The sequence below is a fragment of the Solea solea genome, chromosome 6, assembly GCF_958295425.1.
Source record: "Solea solea chromosome 6, fSolSol10.1, whole genome shotgun sequence".
In the NCBI taxonomy this organism is placed as follows: Eukaryota; Metazoa; Chordata; class Actinopteri; order Pleuronectiformes; family Soleidae; genus Solea; species Solea solea.
The window spans coordinates 50,279-71,652 of NC_081139.1; the positions used below are offsets into that span (position 1 = coordinate 50,279).

Below are 21,374 nucleotides of genomic sequence, written 5' to 3' on the forward strand. Positions count from 1 at the left end.
ATAGTGATGATTTTAACTCATATTCTTAATAGAAAGCATGTATAAGGATAAGAAATTATGAAAAAGTGTGGTTTTCTGTTCCTAAAAAGAGTATAATCTACAGGACACCAGTGAAGTGTGCAGTGATTTCTACCTTGTATTCTGATGACCATAAATACCAATATTCTGAATTATTAATGAATATTAATTGCCAAAAGGTACAAAAAGTATGTTGTTGTTTTTTTCAAATAGATGATGTAGTATAATCTACTGGAGACTTTGGAGATATGCTCTGTATTATATGTTATGAACTAGTTTTGTAATTAAAAACTGACAAAAATTCAGAGCAAAAACGTGTTATTAATATGTGACCCTGTGATTCTTTTTTTCTTTTTTTCAGTTAAATTCCCCTCTAAAAAATGAAAACACTAGAAATACAAGAGAGGTCAAGGTTCAGGCTCATTCCTACAGGACATGGCCTGCACCTCAGGTCAACAATATTTCCAGCTACAGTCGCAGATTATTTCAACAACACAAGGTTTTCTCACTGACTGATAACAAGAGAAATTCGACAAATTCGCTGAAATACGATAGTAATTTTGGTGAAAGCAACAAATTCATGACTGAAATGACATGAAACGAGTCCGACAGGGAAAACAGGATGTGGCACATGCGGCGTTTGTTCTCATGTTTTTCATTTCCTGAAAAAAATAAATGGCATTATGGTGTAGATTTTCCCTTTCAAATTAAGCTTCACACCACGGGGCGATACATGTATCTGGGTTAGTGAGCCACTGAGACTGACGACACGTGCTCCAGTCTACACGGGGGGTTGTTTTTCTCAGAGGTTTACAAACCTGATAATGAGAATCTCTGTCCCTACAAGAAAATCCAGTCATTACAAATGACAGTGATAATGCAGATTCACACACATCTTGTTAATACATGTCTCTTTTAAAGAGTTTTTTGAAGGGAAGGGTAGCAGAAGGCACACATGATATCTCTGATATCTTTGTATGACAGCCTTCTTTGACGGGGAAACTGACGTTTGTGTTGTCTATCTCCCCACACCAAATTCCATTGAGAAAATCAGCGATTTTACAGCACAGCAGGCAGCAGTTGTTAATCCACTAATGTATCCATGAGTGAATTCAAATGTGTTATTTTTATGACTTCAGTGTCTGAAATCCTTCATTCGCGCTTACATCGGTGACACTAACTTGAAAAATGAGGCAGCAGAAGCTCCTGTGTCCCTATGGGCTAAAATCACTGATTTTCTCAACGGACTTTGGTGTAGGACATACATATTTCGGTTTCCGAACCCTAACCCTAACCCTGGAAAAAGCTGTCTAGTGACAAGATAAATTGACAAAAACATATTATAAAGATATTTGTGGCTTTTTGTTGGTGATTCCTTGTGTCCCAGCTGGTTTACAATAAGAGTAAACATCTCTGTCACTGGTTAGTTAGGGGTGTAAACTAACTATCTATCAGAACATCATACAATTATACTTCAGAACTATCACTTTAAACTATACACACATAATTGCTAACAAGTTTGTAAACCGCTCAATCTCCCACACCAAAGTCCATAGTCTCATAATCAGCGTTTTTAGCTTATGGGGACACAGAAAGTTCTGGTCTACTGCTGCCAAGTCTGGTTAGTTTGTGTCACTAAGGTGTCTCTGAACAATGGATTTCAAAAACAGAAGTCACAAAATAACACATTTAAACATCACTTAGGCAGCAGTGGATCAACAGCTCCCGTGTGCTATGATGTAAAATCGTTGATTTTCTCTATGGAGTTTGATACAAAAGAGTAAGTGGTTTACAAAGCGACACAGACTTCAGTTTCCAGGCAGGCAATTACTGTCTAACAGCAGGAACGAGTGATAAACCTATATTTAATACCTTTTGTGAGGTGGCTAAAATCATTTTTGTCTCCCTCTCTGTTAATGAAGCCTGCACATGCATGAGTCGTTTGAGCAGCGGTGCCAAATTGGATCACAGTGAAAAGTCAGTGAAGACCTGTGGTGTGTCTGCAGACTGTGGCAGAAAAATCGGCCTCTGAGCGGAGAGAAAGCTTCCTGCTGAGGACAGTGAACGCAGCACAGCACAGATCAGTGTAACAGAGCACATGATGCTGCTGCTGTCGAGCTGCTCATGCTTTACTGACTGCTCACTGAAGTGGATCCAACTGCTTCCACAGTTATGCAACCTGCAACAAGCCCGGCAATCAGGTTTTCATGTGTATATGAATGGTTAGCCTAAGTGTAAATGTGTCTCGGGTTGGAATGCAATTCAAGATATTGAGAGCGAGGCATCAAATATTCACAAATCACCGCATTAAAGTGGATGTAAATGGCGTGAAAGAGTTGGTGTAAGAACAGTTGAAAGCACTTTTGTTGGACAAGACTCAGCTCTGGGAACAGCATGGCTGTTGACAGTGGAATAATACCCCTCAAAGGGCTAATTCAGGTTTTTTGAAGTGTGGTTGCATAAGATATTGACACATAATGCTGACAACACTGTGGTTGCCCCCCACCCCCCGACCCACCGTGCTGAGAACCAGCTTGAGACGTCAATGTTTGCTCATGGCGTCCAGCAGAGACACATGAAAAACAGATGAACAAAAAGGTTGACCTTATTAAAATCTATGTCATCAAAAGTTAACGATATGTTTTCCACTTTATCTCACACACAAACCCCATGGAGAAAATCAGCGATTTTACATCACGGCACACAGACATCGTTGACCCACTGCTGCCCCCGTCAGTAAGTTCAAATGTATAATTTTGTGACTTGAGTGTGAGAGAGAGAGAAAGGTTAACTAACACCAGTTTCCTGCCAGAAAATGCTGTTTAATAGCAAGATAAAGCAGATAATGCATGTTTTAGGCTCTGTCAACGTACATGGGCATTGATTTTACTGAGTCCCTTGTTTTTGGCTTAATCTGCACCGATGATGCAGTAGAACAATGCAGCAGTATTTCAAAATCCTGAACCATCACTTTCAGTGTCACTCCAACCAAGCTCTGTCTGGTGGGTTTCAATTTCTCACCCTCTGTGGCCTTGAGAAGAGCCTTTTAAAAACATTTGTACTTGTATTGTTCAGTATTGAACACAGTTGTGGTCAGCCTGTAAACACGTCACTTACGATAGATTTAAGTAGTGGAGACAAAAAGTATTAAAACATCCATAAAAACTTGTCAAAACCATCACGACAGCGCAGTCCACATCTAAGCTCTCTGGTCAGATGTTCAGCATATTCCAAAAATGATCATTCTTTCCCATCACAATGCAGTTTGATGCACTGTTTTCCATTTTTTAAATGTTTTTCCTTGGCTTCGGCACAACTGTGTGGATAAAAGATACAGTTTAAAAGTCAATACATTCAAAGGGCCTCTTTTGTTGCGGCTCTGTTTTGAATTATTGTCCACTTCCTGACTCCCCGCCGTCGAATGTTCTCCCAGGCTTGTTCCCTGCGTGTTCGTGTGAAACCTTATACAGTCTTGACATACATAACTGGAGCAGAGTAATGACCGGGCACTCTTGGGTCCCGTGGCCCTCGCCCCGCAATGCTTCCTCAGGGGGACAACAATTTACTCAATCTCCCCCTACATCTACTGGACGTCTGCCAGGGACTTCATTCACCGCATGAAGCCAAACCTTTTACTGTTGTGGACGGTCCAGATGAGAAACACACTACCTCTGTGTGGATGGAAGCGATGGCAAAGTTTAAAGACAAACATGTACTGATGCAAATCCCCGCAGAGAAGATAAAGTTTAAAGTGATAGTTCAAGGGCAGCTGTACAGGGTACTGACAAAGTCCACTGAGCGCGCCCCCCAGTGCTGAGTGAAAACACGGCTGCCGGTGAGGACGTGAGGAAAAACAGGTTTCATGCAGAAACAGAGCTATCCCTACGTCTTTAAAACTTCTCTGTAAACATGGTTTTGTGTCAAGAGACACATGAAATCCCCCCAAAACGACCATAAATGCTGTAGTATATAAATATGTTATGTAATTTACTTTAGAACAACCCACAGGTGACCGAAGTGCTACACAAAATATCAACAATACAGACACACAGTACAGAAACAAAGACCAGAGCATAAAAATACAAAAGAATAAAAAAGTGTCACCACACGGTGGGGTATTAAAAGCCATTCTGAATAAATAGGTTTTGAGTTTATATTTGAAGAGGCCCCAGGTCAGTGATAACATGGGTGTGAGAGGTTATTCCAGGGCCTGCGTGGCCTGGGTCACCCCAGTGTTTATATCATGCAAGTAGGACGACTGCAAAGCCTTGCCGTGCTCACAAACAGTTAAATTGTCAGTTAAATAGACTGGAGCGAGGCCATTAGGGGACGCCAACATAAAGTGCACTGCAACAGTCAATCCTTAAGTTTAATAAAGGCGTGTATGGCCACCTCGAAGTTGTGACGAGTTAAAAAAGGGCTTCACTTTGGCCTGGCAGACGTATACCTGACAGAAACCTATCGTTACAACATTGTGTATTTGCTTTTTTTAAATTCAAATTACCATCAAATAAAACACCAAGGTTCCTATGATGTGTTTCGACCAAGTTGAAAGGTACGGTAAATAGTTTGTTGCGTTTCCATTAATCATAGTACCCAAATAACCAGCACCAACCCTTCCCCTTTTCAGTATCCCTCCTCTGTGGTTTTGTCACGCAGAGCCACCCGGCTCACTCACCCCAAACAAAGGAGGCACCTGAACACAAAAGACGCCTTGTTAGCCGCCGTGTGACAGCATGACAGGTATTTCAGGGCCGAGTCTGAGAGCGGAGCGCAGCACTACTGCTCAATTTCAGCTATCTGTCAGTGCACAGACCATGTGAGGAATGTAAATACTCTGTCTTATCCATGTTCTGTCACTCAGACATATTAATTCTCAGTGGCTTTTACTGTAGAACCACTGGCAGTATCAGCTGTCAGGTAATGGAAAAGCATTTTCCGTCAGATCTGGTTCTGGCTGTGAACCACACCCAGCAGAGATGTTGTCGAAGGTGTGACTGGTGACCGCACCAAGCAGTGACATCAGCGTTTTAATTGAGAACAGGCTGAGAGAGTAAACTTCACCTCACTGCAGAAAGGTGGGAATGTAAACTTAACTGGAGAACAGCAAAACCATTTTAATCCCAGGTTTAATGTAGAGTAATGTCCTGTCTGTAGACTTCTCAATGTTAATATATATGTATAGACATATATATATATATATATATATATATATATATATATATATATATATATTTATTAAATCCATGCTTCTTTGTGTGTGTTTTATTGTATTTATAAATACGTACAGATGAGAAAATGTCAAAAGGAAAGTAAAAACAATAACAGCAGTTTTTTCTGCTGTTACTGTGCCCGTGCCCATATAAATGCCCATGCTCAGTCTGAAATGTTGTGTACTTGCGTGTTGACCTTGCGCTCTGTGTGTGTTGCAGACTCTGTGTTGTGTTGCTCTGAATTATTCAGTTGTGCTTGAACATGTGATCTGACCCGAGTCACACAGTTAATCATCATGTATCATCATCATCATCATCATCATTGTCCTCCTTTCTCACCACTTCATTCTTTCCCATGATGCTCCTCTTGCCTGAGATGTTTACATTCATAACAGAATATGAAAGGAGGAGACTATAGTTCACAATAATGTAGTATTTTAATAAAGTAGACGTTGCGCTGTTTATGCATCATAGTCCAGACTGAAATTCATATTTTAATATTTTATTAACTTTGTACTCGCTCTCTCCACATCTGTTTTTCTTCTTTATCCTAATCCAGCAAGATCCAGACCTTTTGTTATTATTAGTAGTGGTAATAGTAGGAAGAATAGTAGTCATAGTAGTAGCAGTAGCAGTATACTCTCCTTTCTAATTCTGCAGGATCCAGATCCTTTTTTTTTGTTAAAATTAGTAGTAGAAGTAGGAGTAGTAATATTTGTAATAGTAGTATTAATAGGAGTAGTAGTAGTAGTAGTAGGAATATTAGTCAGAGTAGTAGCAGTAATAGTAGTAATAGTATTAATATTTGTAATAGCAGCTAGTGTAAAATAGTAGCAATAATTGTAGTTATAGTAGTAGTTATAGTAGTTTTTGTAGTAGAAATATTAGTCAGAGTAGTAGTAGTTGTAATAGTACTAGTAATAGCACCAATTGTAAAATACTAGCAGTAATAGTAGTGGTAGTAGTCGTCACCGTAGTCGTACTCTCTGTCCTAATTCTGCAGTGTGACTCTGTTGCTGCAGGATCCAGATCTGATGTTATTTTTTATGATAAGTGGTAATAGAAGAAGTAATAGTAATAGTAGCAGTAGAAGTAGTAATAGTAGTAGCAGTAGTAGTAATAGTAATAGTAGTCGTAGTACTACACTCTGTTGCTGTAGGATCCAGATCTGACACTATGAAGGCCATGTTATGTAGTTGGAGCTTCTTTCAATGAGGAAAGTGTATAAACTGTAAACATCAGCATTTATTTGCCGATTTGCTGCTTTTTACAAAGAGGAGGATAAAACAGTAGACATTTTTCCGACATCTTCTATAGTACCGGGTTATTGCTATCAAAATAAAAGCCTTTAAAGTAGTAAACTCAAACATTTCACTAGAAATTAAATCTCTGGTTAAACACAACAATAACCATTTCTCGTTTCTTGTGACCTGTTAATATTATAAATAGCAATATTCCTAACTGTAAATACTTTCCCCTTTTAACTGATCATGAATGAACTTATTTATTTAACTTAACATTTCTTAACAGGCCATGTGTGAATTTTAGAAGCCACCATTTTGTGAAGATAAAGTCAGTCATCATCTACCACTTTATCCTCTGCCAGAGGGTCGCGGGGGGTGCTGTGCCAATCTCAGCTACATCGGGCGATAGGCGGGGTACACCCTGGACAGTTCGCCAGTCCATCGCAGGGCCACACACAGATAGAGACAAACAACCATTCACTCTCACACTCACTCCTATGGGTTAGGGTTCCCCGGAGAGAACCCACGCACACACGGGGAGAACATGCAAACTCCATGCAGAAAGGCCCTTGTTCCAACCGGGGCTCGAACCCGGGTCTTCTTGCTGCAAGGCGAGAGTGCTAACCACTACACCACCGTGTGGCCCTGAAGATAAAGTTCCTCACCATAATTTTTCTAAACATTAATACTTGACTGCATACAAAGTATAAACTACTATGTTTCAATGTATCTGCATCAGTGCTCATCAATATTTAATGTGAGTGTATGTAGCACAGAATCCTAATCAGATTTCATTGTGAGCAGAACATTTTAAATCTACCATGGCTTTTTGCGTCTATCTGGAGAGAAAAGGAAAAACCATGGCAGCGCAGGCAAAACTTCTCATTTGTTATGTAAAAGGACACACGTCTTCATCAGAGTCCATCCTCTGCCTCAGGCTCAGAGAGTGCAGATTTACAAACAAACAAATAAACAAAACAAAACAACGCTCTGCTCTGCTCAGTTCGGCTGATCTCCTCCAGGTTCCTGCGGCTGATGGGAGGAGCTTTGGTTGGAGGAGAACATCTCCTGACACCATGACCCTCATGTCGCCCGCATCATCAGAAGCTGTGAGCTCAGGTGTTTTGTTGTGGCAACAAAGCTGAAACACATTCACCTGTTGGGTTAGATGATGTAAATGCCTGCGAACCTGCAATGACATGGTTTTGTACGTGTAAAACAAATGTGTTCAAGATGTGGGAATTTACACAGTCATTAAAAGACACGACTTTGCACTCGGCTCTTGAATAAATAAATCATTTCTGTACAAAAAAGTGACAATGTTTTGGGTGTATTTATAGTCTCCTCGAGCCACCGTTAAGGCTCTTTTCAGGAGATTGTATTTAGTTATTTATTTAATTATTCATTTTTTTTATCAGTGTATCTTGTGTATACTCAAACGATACATGCAGTCTCGTATGAAGTAACTAAAAGGGATACCAGAACATGACTTCAACAGAAGTTAAAGTCACTTTTTACAATATTACTTAAGTAAAAATCTTAAAGTTCTTGACATTTATGACACTGTACTTAAGTATCAAAGGTCATTTTCTGATGACAAAAAGTGAGGAGTTAGGATTGAGCATGGTGTCTCAGTGGTAGGGAGAGTTGTCTTTCAATTGGAAGGTTGTGGGTTCAATTCCTGGCTCTGCTAGTCTGTATGTGTCCTTGAGCAAAGACACTTCACCCCATGTTGCCCCTAACCTCAGCTCATCAACACTAGAAAAGCTCTGTATAAATACAGACCATAATATCTTCTCTTCTTCTGATTTTATTTGGTAGTAACGAGAAACAAAGATAGTTAGAGGATTTGTAGTGGAGGAAAAGTAAAAGTTGTATGTATGTATGATATGATATAATATGTGTAAGTTATTTTAGGTGGGAACAGGTGTGATTTTAGGTGAGTCAGCATTTTTTTCTTCTTTTACTCAAGATTGTGATTAGTTGGGTGTCAGGGTTCGTACCACAGAACTTGGATCCAAAATGCACAAGACGGAGTCAGATACGTGAAATCAAAATTAAAGGCTTTATTGCTCTCTCAAAAACATGAACAAAAAAGAATAGCACAGGCAAGAGAAAAGGCGAGAAAACAAACCTATAACTAGAAAATGAAAACTAGATCAACTTGGATCGTAACTCTAAACATGAAAACATAAACTAGTGATGTTACGAGATGTGCTGAGGCTTCAAAGCGTGTGTCGAGTAATAAAGGGGCGTTTCCGCGAAGCCCGTCTCGAGGCTTGCTTCATTTAGGGGTGGAGCCAAAAATGATGATGTCCGAAGCCTCGCTGCCCAGCTGTACCACGTGATTGCTTCGGGAAGGGGTTCAGATTTTGTTGCACAACCTGCCATATTATGATATTACCATTTTGGGAAAATTTACACACACAGAGTACATTCAAAAAAATTATTATACACATATGTGATAATTTATGTACAGAAATTATTTGGTCATACATATTTTGTAATTCATAGTCATTCCCAACAGACATAACAGACACAAAAATTCAATGCATCACACATTATGTGGTTCAGATACAGCTGCCTGTGATTATAAACTTGGCAAGTAGGTGGTTTCTTGTGCACGTGAAGCTTCAAAAAATGAACCCTTTCTCAAAACAATTGGCTCAAGTGGTTCAATGCCTCATGACGCTTCATCTCACCATCACTAACATAAACTAGATCAACTAGATCCTAAACTCTAAGCATGAACAAGGCGACGATTAACATGGAAACAAAATAATGCACTGACAAAGGACAAAGGGAAATGAGTAGCTTAAGAAGGGGAAAGGGAAAAGGGACCAGGTGCTGACAATCGGAATGACACCAGGTGCAAATACTCAAGGTAATCAGACAAGACAAGGACAAGGTAGTTGAGGTGCAGACTGTAATTTTCTTGTTTTTATTATAATTAATATTGTTACGATATCACTATGTGTAGGTTATTTAGGTGGGAACGCTGAGTCAGCATTGTTTACTTCTTTTACTCATCATTATTGGGATTAGTTGGGATTGCTGAGTCAGCATTTTCAACTGTTCCTCTATGTCCCCCCCCCCCCGACTTCTCTCCGGAACACGATAAACTCTGAGGCGACATCACTTCCGAACATGCGGCGTTAAACCTCCCAGAGAAAATCCTGCTCGTGCTCTCTGCCGTGTTTATATCAAAGTCGCGTTGGTGCTGAACCTGTGCAGCGTCCACGTCCAGCTGATGATTTATCATCTTGGATCATAGCCAGCTCCCGGGGAATTTGTGCTGATGTGAATTTAGGCAGTTTGAGAGCAAAATGTGCTGAATAATGTGTACAATTCACTCAATGTCTCGTTCCTGTCCCCGGCTTCTGGACGCACACACACACACACACACACACTCCTGAATCTGATTTAAACACTGAGTAACGTTCGCTTAGGGGGACATTTTTTTTCCTCATGATAAAGAGAGCTAACTACACCGTGTCCCTCATTAATTATGAAACTGTGTCTCTCTCTGCAGCTCAGTCGTATAATGTTATAGCCTTTTTTGTCAATGTAGCAGAGCAACACGGGCGCTGTGCTGCAGCTTTTTCTCTTCTCTCTCTCCTTCACTCTGGATTCTGATGAACGAGGTGTTATCAGGGCGCAGAGGTAAAGTAGATTAAAGTGACAGCTAAAGCAGAAAAATCACCCTCCTTGTTTACACAGCGATACGCTGAGCAATGAGCACGGATAAATCGCGGGGGTCAGCGAACATGACTCGGCAGGGAGTTACGGCACAGTGAAATGAAAGCTTCATGTGTTTTGAATGAATGAATGATGACGCAGGTGCTGCTTTTTCCCAATGCGATGTCATAGGAAACAGAAAACAGGTTATAGAATCACACGCTTACATGTTACAAGCATCAGCGTCACTGGTGTAACTCTTATGATATCACCATATATGGGTGCTTCAGTTTGGACTGCTGAGTCAGCATTTTCAACCGTTGTGTTCTTGTTTTGCTTATGATTATTGCTATTTGTTATTACTTGTTAATGCTGACTCAGCATTTCCAACTATTGTTTTCTTGTTCAATGTATAATTGTTAATACTGTCATGACATCACGATACATGGGTGCTTCAGTGGTGAATGCTGAGTCAGCATTTTTAACAGTGGTTTTCTTGTTTTGATTATGGTTATTATTATTATTATTAGTATTATTAATACTGTATTAATATCAATATCTGTAGGTGTTTTAGTTGGGATTGGTGACTCAGCATGTTCAACAGTCGCTTTCTTGATTTGTTTCTTGTTATGATGTCACTGTCTGTGGGTGCTTTAGTTGGAAATGCTGAGTCAGTATTTTTAACAGTCGTTTTCTTGTTTTGATTATTGTTAATACTGCTATGACAACACTGTCTTTGGGAATGTGTCATTCTTTCTAACTATTGCTTTCTTGTTCTGCTTATGGCTGTTGTTATTTTTAGTTGTTATTGCTGAGTCAGCATGTCCAACTGTTGTTTTCTTGTTTTATTATTTTTTAATAGTTGGGATTGCTGAGTCAGCATTTTTAACAGTCGTTTTCTTGTTTTGATTATTATAAATACTGTTACGATGTCACTCTCTTTGGGAATGCTGAGTTGGCATTTCCAACTGTCGTATTCCTCTGTATATCTCGTCCATATTTCTGTCAGTTTTAACAACTCATACGTCAAAACTGTTGACGTTATTGCTAGTATTTTTAAAATCTTCAGATTTAGTTTGAATTCTTTTGACATATTTAACTCTGAGGAAGTTAATAAAGAGCTCACATTTTCTGGAGAAACGTACATTGTGTAGTTTATGTTGTGTTTATGTTGTCACTATCTTCCTTCTCTTCTCTTCCTTTTTTATGACTATTTGTCTTTATTACTTTGCTTCTTTACTTTATCAGGTCTGAAGTTGTAAGTTGTGTTTGTGCTGATTACTTTGTTTACCTGCTAAAGTGTTTTATATTTCCTCTCTTTGCCACTCTTTTATTTTGTAATTGAAGTGTCCTGGATTCACTTCATGTGGTTTATCCTAATAAAATCTAACATGATAGGTTTACCCTAAAACCTTTTTTGTTTCTTGTCCCATTTATCTCAACCCATTAAGAGTTCCTGATAATCAAGAGGAAAAATGGAGCTCAGTGAAATATTTATATTCACTGTCTGCAAAGATGGAGATGTGAAACGTCAGAGGGAAAGTTTTTAAACACAGAGAAGCTTTGAATTTGTCTGCAGAAGAAAAATGTTTCCTCTGAGACGGAAGACAGAAGACGGACGTGCTAAAGGTCACATGTCGCACCACGTCACATTATACTGTCCTCAGTGTTTCCAATGTGTGCTTCATTTAAAGTGGAACAGCCATCGATTCTTTCTTTCTTTCTTACTTTCTTTTTGAAAGTTGTCGTGAGGGAACAAAAAGTTGTTGCGAGAGAAAAAAAAGATATTTTTCGAGGTAAAGCAAAAGTTATTGCAAAGGAACGCAGAAGTTATTTACAAAGAAAGAGAACGGTCTTTGTGGGGAACGCAAACAATTTGCGAAGGAACACAAAGTCTTTGTAAAAGAACGCAAAAGTTGTCATGAGGAAACAAAAAGCTGCTCTAAAAATGTCCCTTCCCTCTGTGCAAAGCAGTAAAGTCACTTAAATCAACTGTTCCTCCTGATTCTGTTGCTCAGTTTGAACGTCAGCAGTTCATCATGACTAAATTTAATTGGCTGAATGAATTTATTTGCATGATCATGCAGTTGAACAGGTGTACCTAACAAAATGGCTGCTGGTTGGAGGTAATAGTTCTGACGTAAGACATCGGACCATCAAAACATCGTCACTAAACTAAAATGAGAAGCGTTGAGCGGTTGCCCGGCAACTACAGACCACCCGGCCTCGGCAGTCGAGCATTTGACGGCTACATTATTTCTGTCGGCCGTGAGAGTCACTCTGTCATGTCTCGTCACGAACATCAGGCTGAGTGAATCTAAAATAGTTTGTGATAAACAAATCAGTCATCTGTGCACACACGTGTGTGAGCTACACACACACGCACACACATCTGTTCCATGTTATGAAGGAAGGAGCTGACTTTGATATCCTGCAGAGACGTATACATTATTACATCATGTGTAAACAATTACTTGATCAATAATCGATAATTAATCGATTACTAGGTTAACTGTCGACTATTTAGACAAACGATTCATCGTTTGAAGTTATTTTTAAAGGATTTAAACCAGTTTCTCTGATTTTTTCAGCTTCTTAAATGTGAATATTTCAACAAAGAAATCATTCAAACTGAGTAATTTTTGGTTTGAGATCTACATTTTATGGACTAAACGATTACTTGAATAATAAAAAAAACTGATTAAAACGACAGATTAATCGATTATTATTATTATTATTATTTTTTAATAATCAAATTAATGTGTGTCTGAACGTGTCTGAATTCAATTACTTTTTCAGTATGTTATGATTATATTTCCAGAAAGAATATGGCTATTTTTTGTGAAGCTGAGCTGGATTATCCATATGTCATTAAACGCATCATAGCTCCGTGGACCTGCTCTAGTAGTATTGCTGGCCTTTCGTTGAAGCTGCCATTTCCTATTTGGTTATAACTTTGACTGACGTGTGTCGTCAGCCAAGCAAAATTTGATGCATAGTGACAGAACGCCCCAGGCCCAGTGATGTCATCAACGACTTTGAACCTTTGGCGGGTTTTGAAGTAAGCTATGGCCACTGCATTAACACCACTGATCCATCATGTTCCTGATCTCATTCGTGTGCACTTTTCACGCCGATCGTTTGGAGAAAAGAAGGAAATTATTTCAAGAGGAAGACCTACACCGAAGAGGTACATCATTTACGGTAGTTGGAGTGTTAATGATAAATGTTTAACATTTTTTAGAAGTGGTGAGGACAAAACTGTTGATCATAAATAGGGCCGGGGACGTGTTCCCCGCGTAACTAACGCCTATGCTTATGTGGAAGCTTGTTTTTGTGTCATATAGTGGCTTATGAAATTGTGGTTGCTGAGTGACATAACGGAAGATGTGGTGGTAATGATGCAGTAGCCTATAGACGCGTAGGGGTGTGCGTGTGCGCTATGGTTGCTGCAGATCAACTGTCTCGTGAACATAGTGCATAATAGTGTGTTTTGTATGTGGTTGTGTTAGTGCTTGTTTTTTTTGTTTTTTTTACTGAAGGCCCTGACTGAAACCCCACAGTACGCTACTTTCACTAAAAAAAGTGAAAGTGAACATTGAAGAACATTGAAGAACTAAAGACTTTGAGTCGACAAAAAAGTGGTACCACAATTGGATTATGGTATGGCGAAAATAATCGTCGTACCACTAAAAGTCTTTAGTTCTTCAATGTTCAGTTATATCTTGTTGTTATTTATGTTATTTTCTGGTTCGGAGGGGACAAGAGTCCGGTCAAGTAAAAAAAGGCCAGTAGTTTGGTCAAAATGAACTGTTTAGTTATTAGAAATTAAAATTATATAATGATAATTCATCATGATGTTGCAATTAAAAATATTTTAAAAATAACGGCGAAAAAAAACCTATTTTGATGGATAGGGTTAGAAGAATACATCGTTACACGTTCATAATGTCTTTGTCAGTGTTTTAGGACACTGGTGCGGTCTCGCCATCATCTCGTCTTGAAAAGTCATGGAAATTATAGGATGTCGACGACTTTATTTCATCCTGTCGCATGAAATGAACACAAATTGCCTAGAAAAATAAGTGTTGACTTTGAAAGAAATAAAAAATAGTGAGGGGTTTGTTTTCTCAATGGGAGCCACTGCGGAGGCACTAAAGAGCAACATGTAGGCCTGGAGCCATAGCTTGCACACCTGGGAGACTGTCTCATAGTTTTTCTCATCTTGTTCTGTTTAACAGCCGTTTGCTCTGCTTAATAATGTATATTTTATAGAACAGACAGCAGATGAATGAATGAATGAATGCATGAATGCATGAATGCATGCATGCAGTACAGTATTCATGATTTATGACATCTTTGTCTTTTTTCTACATCAGCGTTTACTGTTCATGACTGAAAGAAGGAGAAGAAGAAGGAGTTCAGTTCACTGAGTTGAATCAATATTAATAACAATAAGTCTTTCATGTATGAGCGGCTGAAAACAGAGGGAAGGTTTGTGAGGTTGTCACTGTAAAAACTCAAGAAACTATTTCTAGTTTCATCCAGGCCAGTGTTTTTTTCTTTTATTTCCCATGAGAGCGAGTGCACATCCACTGTTATTTTTAGTTTGGGAAAAGCTCATCTGCTCTTCTCCAGGTGTAAAGTCTGGCTTTCCTCAACGAGCCGCTTGTGTCGTCCATGTTATCGTATGTCGTACGTTATGTTACGTGTGTATCTGTCACCAGTTGTTTGACTTTAAAGACGCTTTTTCATGACACTCGTTCTCTGAAATAGTGGATTGTGACTCAAAATGCTTTTATTGTGTATTTTTGCAATATTTTTGTTGAAAACAAGAGAGATTAAAGAATGACGGACGTGATTTCAAGGGAAAATCAACTCCAGTCGGCCCAAAATCAAAGATAAACAGATTTTAACCACTTAACAAAAGTCTCACTTCATAAATTCTTCACCTCCTTTATTCTATTATACTTTAAAAATATGTTTGCCGATTTTTTTCAGCTCTTAAAAAGCTTATTTCTGCCAGGAAACCAAAGGTTTATGTCATTCCCACACCAAAGTCCACTGAGAAAATCAGCGATTTGACATCACGGCACACAGGAGCCGTTAATCCACCGTTGCCTCCTTCACAAGGTTCAAATGTGTTATTTTTATGAATTGTGTGGCAGAAGAACCAGGCAGAAGTTGAGCAGCAGCTTCTGTGTCACCACATGCTAAAAACGCACATTTTCTGTATGGACTTTGGTGTGAAGAGTGGTGTGAACTCACGTTTCCAGTCATTAAAGACTTTTAACACGAGACAAAGTCATAAATATTTGATTTTGAGGTTGTAGAATTAAGAAGGTGTTGCGATAGAAGCCATGTTTTTAAGTAGGGGGTTCATTTTGGAATCATATGTCCGACTTTCTGAGTTGGAAATCCGATATTGAGGTTGGCGTTCCAGTTGCGACTTCCGACAAGGAACTCGGAAATACTGACTTTTGGAATTTGAAATTTAAGAAAGCAAAACAACCCAAAACAAAACAGGAACAAATGACAAACTTAAAATTAAAAACTTAATTAAATATGACACCAAAATTGTTGTGATTTTTAAATTGATTAAAAATGATCATTAAAAGCACACATTTCAAAAGGTGGAACAACTACAACTATTTGTGTGAATGATTTCAGCGTTTTTCTGCTCTCAGGATTATTGCGCATGTGCAAACAGTGTTGCCTTCACATGCTTGTTACTGAGCTCTGGCTTTCCAGCTCCAAACTTAAAAGTTTTCTCTGAAACGTGGAATATCAGGAGTGAAAACTACACAAATACACTGTGCATATTCTATGAACTACATTTAAATCTAGTGGCCAGTTTTAGATTATATTTTGCTACATTTTAGGCCTTTATTGTACATTATTTAACAGTACATGGACATATACAGACATTTTATACCTTCTAATAACCCCTAAACTCTGTGAATGGCTTTTATTTTTAGATTAAATTGAATTTAATTGATATGTAACATCATGAATTTGAGCTGCTGTTAAACTCCAGAGAAGAACAACAATTTAATTGAATATTTTATTGTAAATGAATTCATAACTCTGTTTTAACACATGATGAATAAAGTTACATTCCTCTTCTTCTTGTATTTATTTTAATTACTTTTTAAGTTATTGACTCTCTAAATGAGAGCAGACTTCTACTTTAAACTTTATAAATTCCATAGCAGGAAAATAAAATAGGAAAAGGTTTAATATATATTATATTGATATATTTCATGATATTTTTAATGATAAATATAATATAATTATTATTGTTTTACAAAACCCCAGAAACAATGGCAAAGCATATTCATATTTATTGATTATGATTATAAATTATAGTAGAAGTGTGTTACCAGAAAATTACTTTGGTAGAAGTTAAAGTCACTTTTTTCATAATCTTACTTAAATAAAAGTCTTAAGGTTAATGACATTTACTGTACTTAAGTATCTAAAGTCATTTAAAAGTAAAGGTCCTTGAGCAAAGACACTTAACCCCATGTTGCTGCGTGTGAATAGGTGAAAACTGTGTGAAAGCAGCTCATCAAGACTAGAAAAGCTCTATGTAAATACAGACCATAATATTAACTCTTCTTCTTCTTCTGATTTTATTTGATAGTAACGAATAACAAAGATAGTTAGAGGTAGGAAGAAAGTACATGACGGGTCATATATCTGAAACTCGATATTCCTGATAGTTCTTGAACGCAGCATGGATGGCAACACAGTTGCAGCGGCCACGACAGAGTCGCGCACCCCCCCCCCCCCCCCCCCCACTCCCCCCTCCACCACACACACACACACTAACAGGAGGAGCGTCGTCGTCGCACCTGGGCGTAGAAGAAGACACCGGAGACAACGTCGCCAAAGTGAGTGGTTACAAAGAAACCAACACCGCCTTTTCTAAAAAAAAGTCTGAGTTTTTTTCCGGGGTTTTTTTTTAGGGTCTAAAGAGAGGATTTAAAACGCGCGTGGACAGGACGTGGAGTGGAGTGTGCCCGTGGGCAGATGTGAGGTGACACCGGCGAACCAGGATTAATTGAGAAAATATCATTGAAAGTGAGTTCCGCGCGAACAGGAATGGCTTGATTTGTCGCCCCGGGGAGCGCGGCGGGACGGATACAGTGAAACACACACACACACACAGAAAGAAGCGGCGCTCATGTTTCTGTGGAGGAGGAAGAAAGTTTGTTTCGCTTCATTTGGATACAACTCGGCTTAATCTCGTGACGGTTCTCCCTCCGTTGGAGCTGGTCACCATGTCCAAACCCGCACTGAGGAAAAACCACTGGACCTCCAGAGTGAGCGAGACCTCCGTGGTCAAAGACACCCGCGGGGACGCGAACGTGCCGCTGAGCGGCGGCGCGGAGAATGGGGAGTTCGCCTACATCGGCGCTTTGAGCGAGGCGTCGGTGGTGTACGGCAGCGGGGGGTTAAGTGACGGCGAGCTGCTGCTGGAGGTGGAGAACCTCCCCATGTCTGGATTACCGCTGTACGACGTCCACACGGTCATCAACAACTGCAAAGGTCCCGTCAGGTTGAAAACGGTCAGGCCAGGTGAGTCGACGCGCAGAACTCCCTTTACTCTTTCGCCCTTTTTGTGTTCCCGAGCTTACAGCAAAGTTTAAGAAAGTGTAAGACCTCGTGAAAGGACTTTTATCTGAACAGAGGTAGACGCTTTTCAATTCGGCGCACACGGATTCTACAATTAACCTTAACTATACAGCGAAAAACGAACTTTTTAAAGCAGGTGTGCGCTGCCACTTTTAATTGAAAGATTTCTTAATGGGATTTGGCTTGTACGTTTCTACCGAGATAAAATGCCACACGTTGGGGGTATTTTATTTAAAAGACTGTATTCAGAGTCTTTATTCACACTACAGGGAGTACATTGTGCAATTAACCTTTTTAAATTGGCAGAGTGTTGAATGGGGTTTGGTTTGTACAATCTCCCTCCAGAAAATGACTCAGGTTGGAGCCATTTTACATTAAAAATTCCATAAATTGTTGGAATTTGTGCTACGCATTCAACATCAAATGTATAATTAACCTTAATTGTACAGTGATAAACACATTTTTTTTATTTAACTTCTTTAGGTGTGTACAGCCACGTTTAATTGACAGATTTTTGAATGGGATTTGGCTTGTAGGTTTCTCCCGAGATAAAATGCCACATGTGGGAACCATAATATGTGTCCTTAATCACATTAGAGGTTGACACTTGTTCACATAAATTGCACAATTAACCTGAACTGTGTAGCAAAAAATATAAACTTTGCAGATGTTGGTGTTAAAATAACAGATTTTTGAATGGAATTTGGCTTGTACTTTCTCCTTTTTACTTTAAAGTTCCATCGAGCTTTCAACCTCAACTGAGGACAAACATTGACTTCTCAATTAGGCACATACAAATTGTGCAATTAACCTAAATTGTTTCCATAAAATACAAACGAGTGAGCTACTATATAGCCTTGTGCAATCCAATCAAAATATTTTGAATGGGAGTTGGCAAGTTTTTATGTTTTCTTCCTCGACAAAATGCCACATGATAGAAAAATATGAATTACAGGTTTGCTTAGTGGAGAGTGCTCACCAAAACTTCAGGATGTTATCTCGTGGATTACATGTGCTTATGTGCATTTCCATGTTAAAGTGACAGTTTTTTGAATGGGATTTGGCTTCTCTTTTTCCCCCATAGAGAGAAGCTTTGTGTAAAGTTACAAAGGTGGGAGGACTTTGTGCAGACCTTGTAATTGTATCACAGGAAAACTCACTTTTATAATTGTTATTATTTTTTAATTGTTTATCAAAATTACAATCCTTTTTCCTTCCAGTGAGAGTTCTGCTGGTTAAAGGTTGATTCAGACTAGTTTTACCTGATGAAAAAACAGGGTTTATTGACTGGAGTGTGGTCACTCGAGTTCAGGGAAGTTGTAGAGAGAGATTTTTTGAATGGGATTTGGCTTGTGCCTTTCTCCCTCATGAAAATGCCATGAGTTGTGGGAAGCCTACTGACGAATTCAAAGGCTGGGAAAGGGGGTGAAATATACATAAATTGTGCAATTAATCTAAACTGTTTATCAGAAATACATACTTTTTATAATCTCGTTTCTTCCAGGAAGGGAATCTTGCCAGACTAAATACAGGTGCATTTACTGAGTGTGTGTGTGTGTGTGTGTGCACAGCTATGTTAAATTGGCAGTTTTTTGAATGGGATTTGGCTTGTACATTTCCTCCTTGAGAAAAAAATCCACCATTTGGGTCCAGGGAGATGGAAACAATACAGACTCGCTCACGCTCATTGTTTATTCAGCTTTTCTTTTTTTTGTTCCTCTTGCCTTTCCCAAAATACACAACATTTGAAAAAAAACAAAACAAAAAAAAAGCTTTGACAAAGTTTACTGGAAGTGCAATTTACCACAGTGTCTCACGGTCCACGTATCACAAGGTTGAAAGTTGCTTAAAAAAGGTATCCAGATCCAGACTCAGAGTTTTTGACGTTTATTCAGCTTATAGTCAGACAAACAAAGGTTTTTCACCAAACATATGGCTGTGGATTTGGGTCTGGACTCTTACAGGAGCAGAAACGACAGATGCCTGACAACAGAAACTCAAACATCAGGTCAGTGCGGCTGCTCGTGCTCGTTCACAGTCGTCCCCGACTTGGCGGCAGGGGGCTTCGGCGGTTTGACACTGAGCCACTCTGACAGTTTCCCGGCACAATAAAGCCGAGTGCTGTGGGGAAGCTCGGCCTGGGCCGCCGCTGACTTCCTGTGGAGGCAGACAAAAGAGCAGCAGCCTCGCTCTTCTCTTCAAGGACAGTTTCACATATTTAGAACCTGTGAAACGTCTACGGCCTTTATTTATTTATTTATTTATTTATTTATTCTCGGTTGCATCAGAACACTTGGTTCAGTCTTAATCTGCATGTGAAACGTTTGTGCAGCAGCGTTTTATTTGGCACACAGACGTTAAAGGGGTTTCCCGTCTGTGCCAGGAACCTGTATGAGACCTGGCAGTTGTTCTCACCGGGAACATTTGTTGCCAGCTGGGACACACAAGGACAAACAGATATTAAGCCACGTAACACGAGGCTCACCTGATAAAATCCACACCTGCTTAAGTGTACATTATGTGTTCACCTCTTTATCTCACTGTTGGGCAGCGGTTTCTTGCCTGGAAACTGATGTTTGTGTCACTCTGTAAAAGCTCTCACTCTCCTGCACCAAAGTCCATAGAGAAAATCAGCGATTTTACTTTCCAGCACATAGGAGCTGTTGATCCACTTTTACATTACATTACATTACATTACATGTCATTTAGCAGACGCTTTTATCCAAAGCGACTTACAATAAGTGCATTTAAACATTTGGGTACAAATAAGAGCTAGAAGTAAGTAAGAGCTTCAAGTAAATCAAACTATGAAGTGCTAGTCATAAGTGCGATATATATATATATATATTTTTTTTTTTTTGTCGTCGTTATCGTCTTAGTCGAGGTAGAGTCGGAAGAAATGTGTTTTTAGTCGGCGGCGGAAGATGTGGAGGCTTTCCGCTGTCCGGATGTCGATGGGGAGCTCGTTCCACCATTTGGGAGCGAGGACAGTGAACAGTCTCGAGTTCTGTAAATGCCTCTGCGATCCTCTCAGTGAGGGGGCAGCGAGCCGGTTTGCCGATGCAGAGCGAAGTGGGCGGGCTGGGGTGTAGGTTTTGATCATGTCCTGGATGTAGGCTGGACCGGATCCGTTTGTAGCATGGAACGCAAGCACTAGAGTCTTGAAGCGGATGCGAGCAGCTACAGGAAGCCAGTGAAGGGAGCGGAGGAGAGGTGTAGTGTGGGAGAATTTTGGTAAGTTGAAGACCAGTCGAGCTGCTGCATTCTGGATGAGTTGCAGGGGTCGTATGGCACACTTCTATCTACTATCACTAAGTTTAGATGTTATTTTGTGATGTGAGTGTTTAAATCCCTTTTATTCAGTTTACCTAAGTGACGAAAAATTTACCAAACTAGGTAGTGATAGACTAGTCGCTCCTGTTGCTAAAATCTGAATCTGATTTTCTCTAAGGACTTTGGTGTGAGAGAGTAAGCGCTTTGCAAAGTTCAGTTTCTAGTTGGAAAAGTCTGTCTAACAGTGAGATAAAGCAGTGAACATTTTCCAGTGATATTGTAGACTAAAGCTGGTGTAGATGTTTGT

At 39.5% G+C, this 21,374-nt stretch overlaps 1 protein-coding gene across 10 annotated transcripts in view; it reads left to right on the forward strand.

Moving 5' to 3' along the window:
* The first annotated feature begins 16,984 nt into the window (after positions 1–16,984).
* The window catches only part of magi1b (membrane associated guanylate kinase, WW and PDZ domain containing 1b), a 166,628-nt gene continuing 162,238 nt past the window's right edge, over positions 16,985–21,374 (forward strand). For 8 of the 10 annotated variants that reach the window (XM_058632172.1, XM_058632178.1, XM_058632175.1 and 5 more), the window contains exon 1: positions 17,012–17,737. In XM_058632172.1, the coding sequence (XP_058488155.1) occupies positions 17,440–17,737 (298 nt within the window). In that variant the 5' untranslated portion in view covers positions 17,012–17,439. Of the gene's footprint in view, positions 17,738–21,374 lie in introns of all 10 variants that reach the window. The other 2 variants (XM_058632173.1, XM_058632183.1) reach the window with 2 other exon arrangements.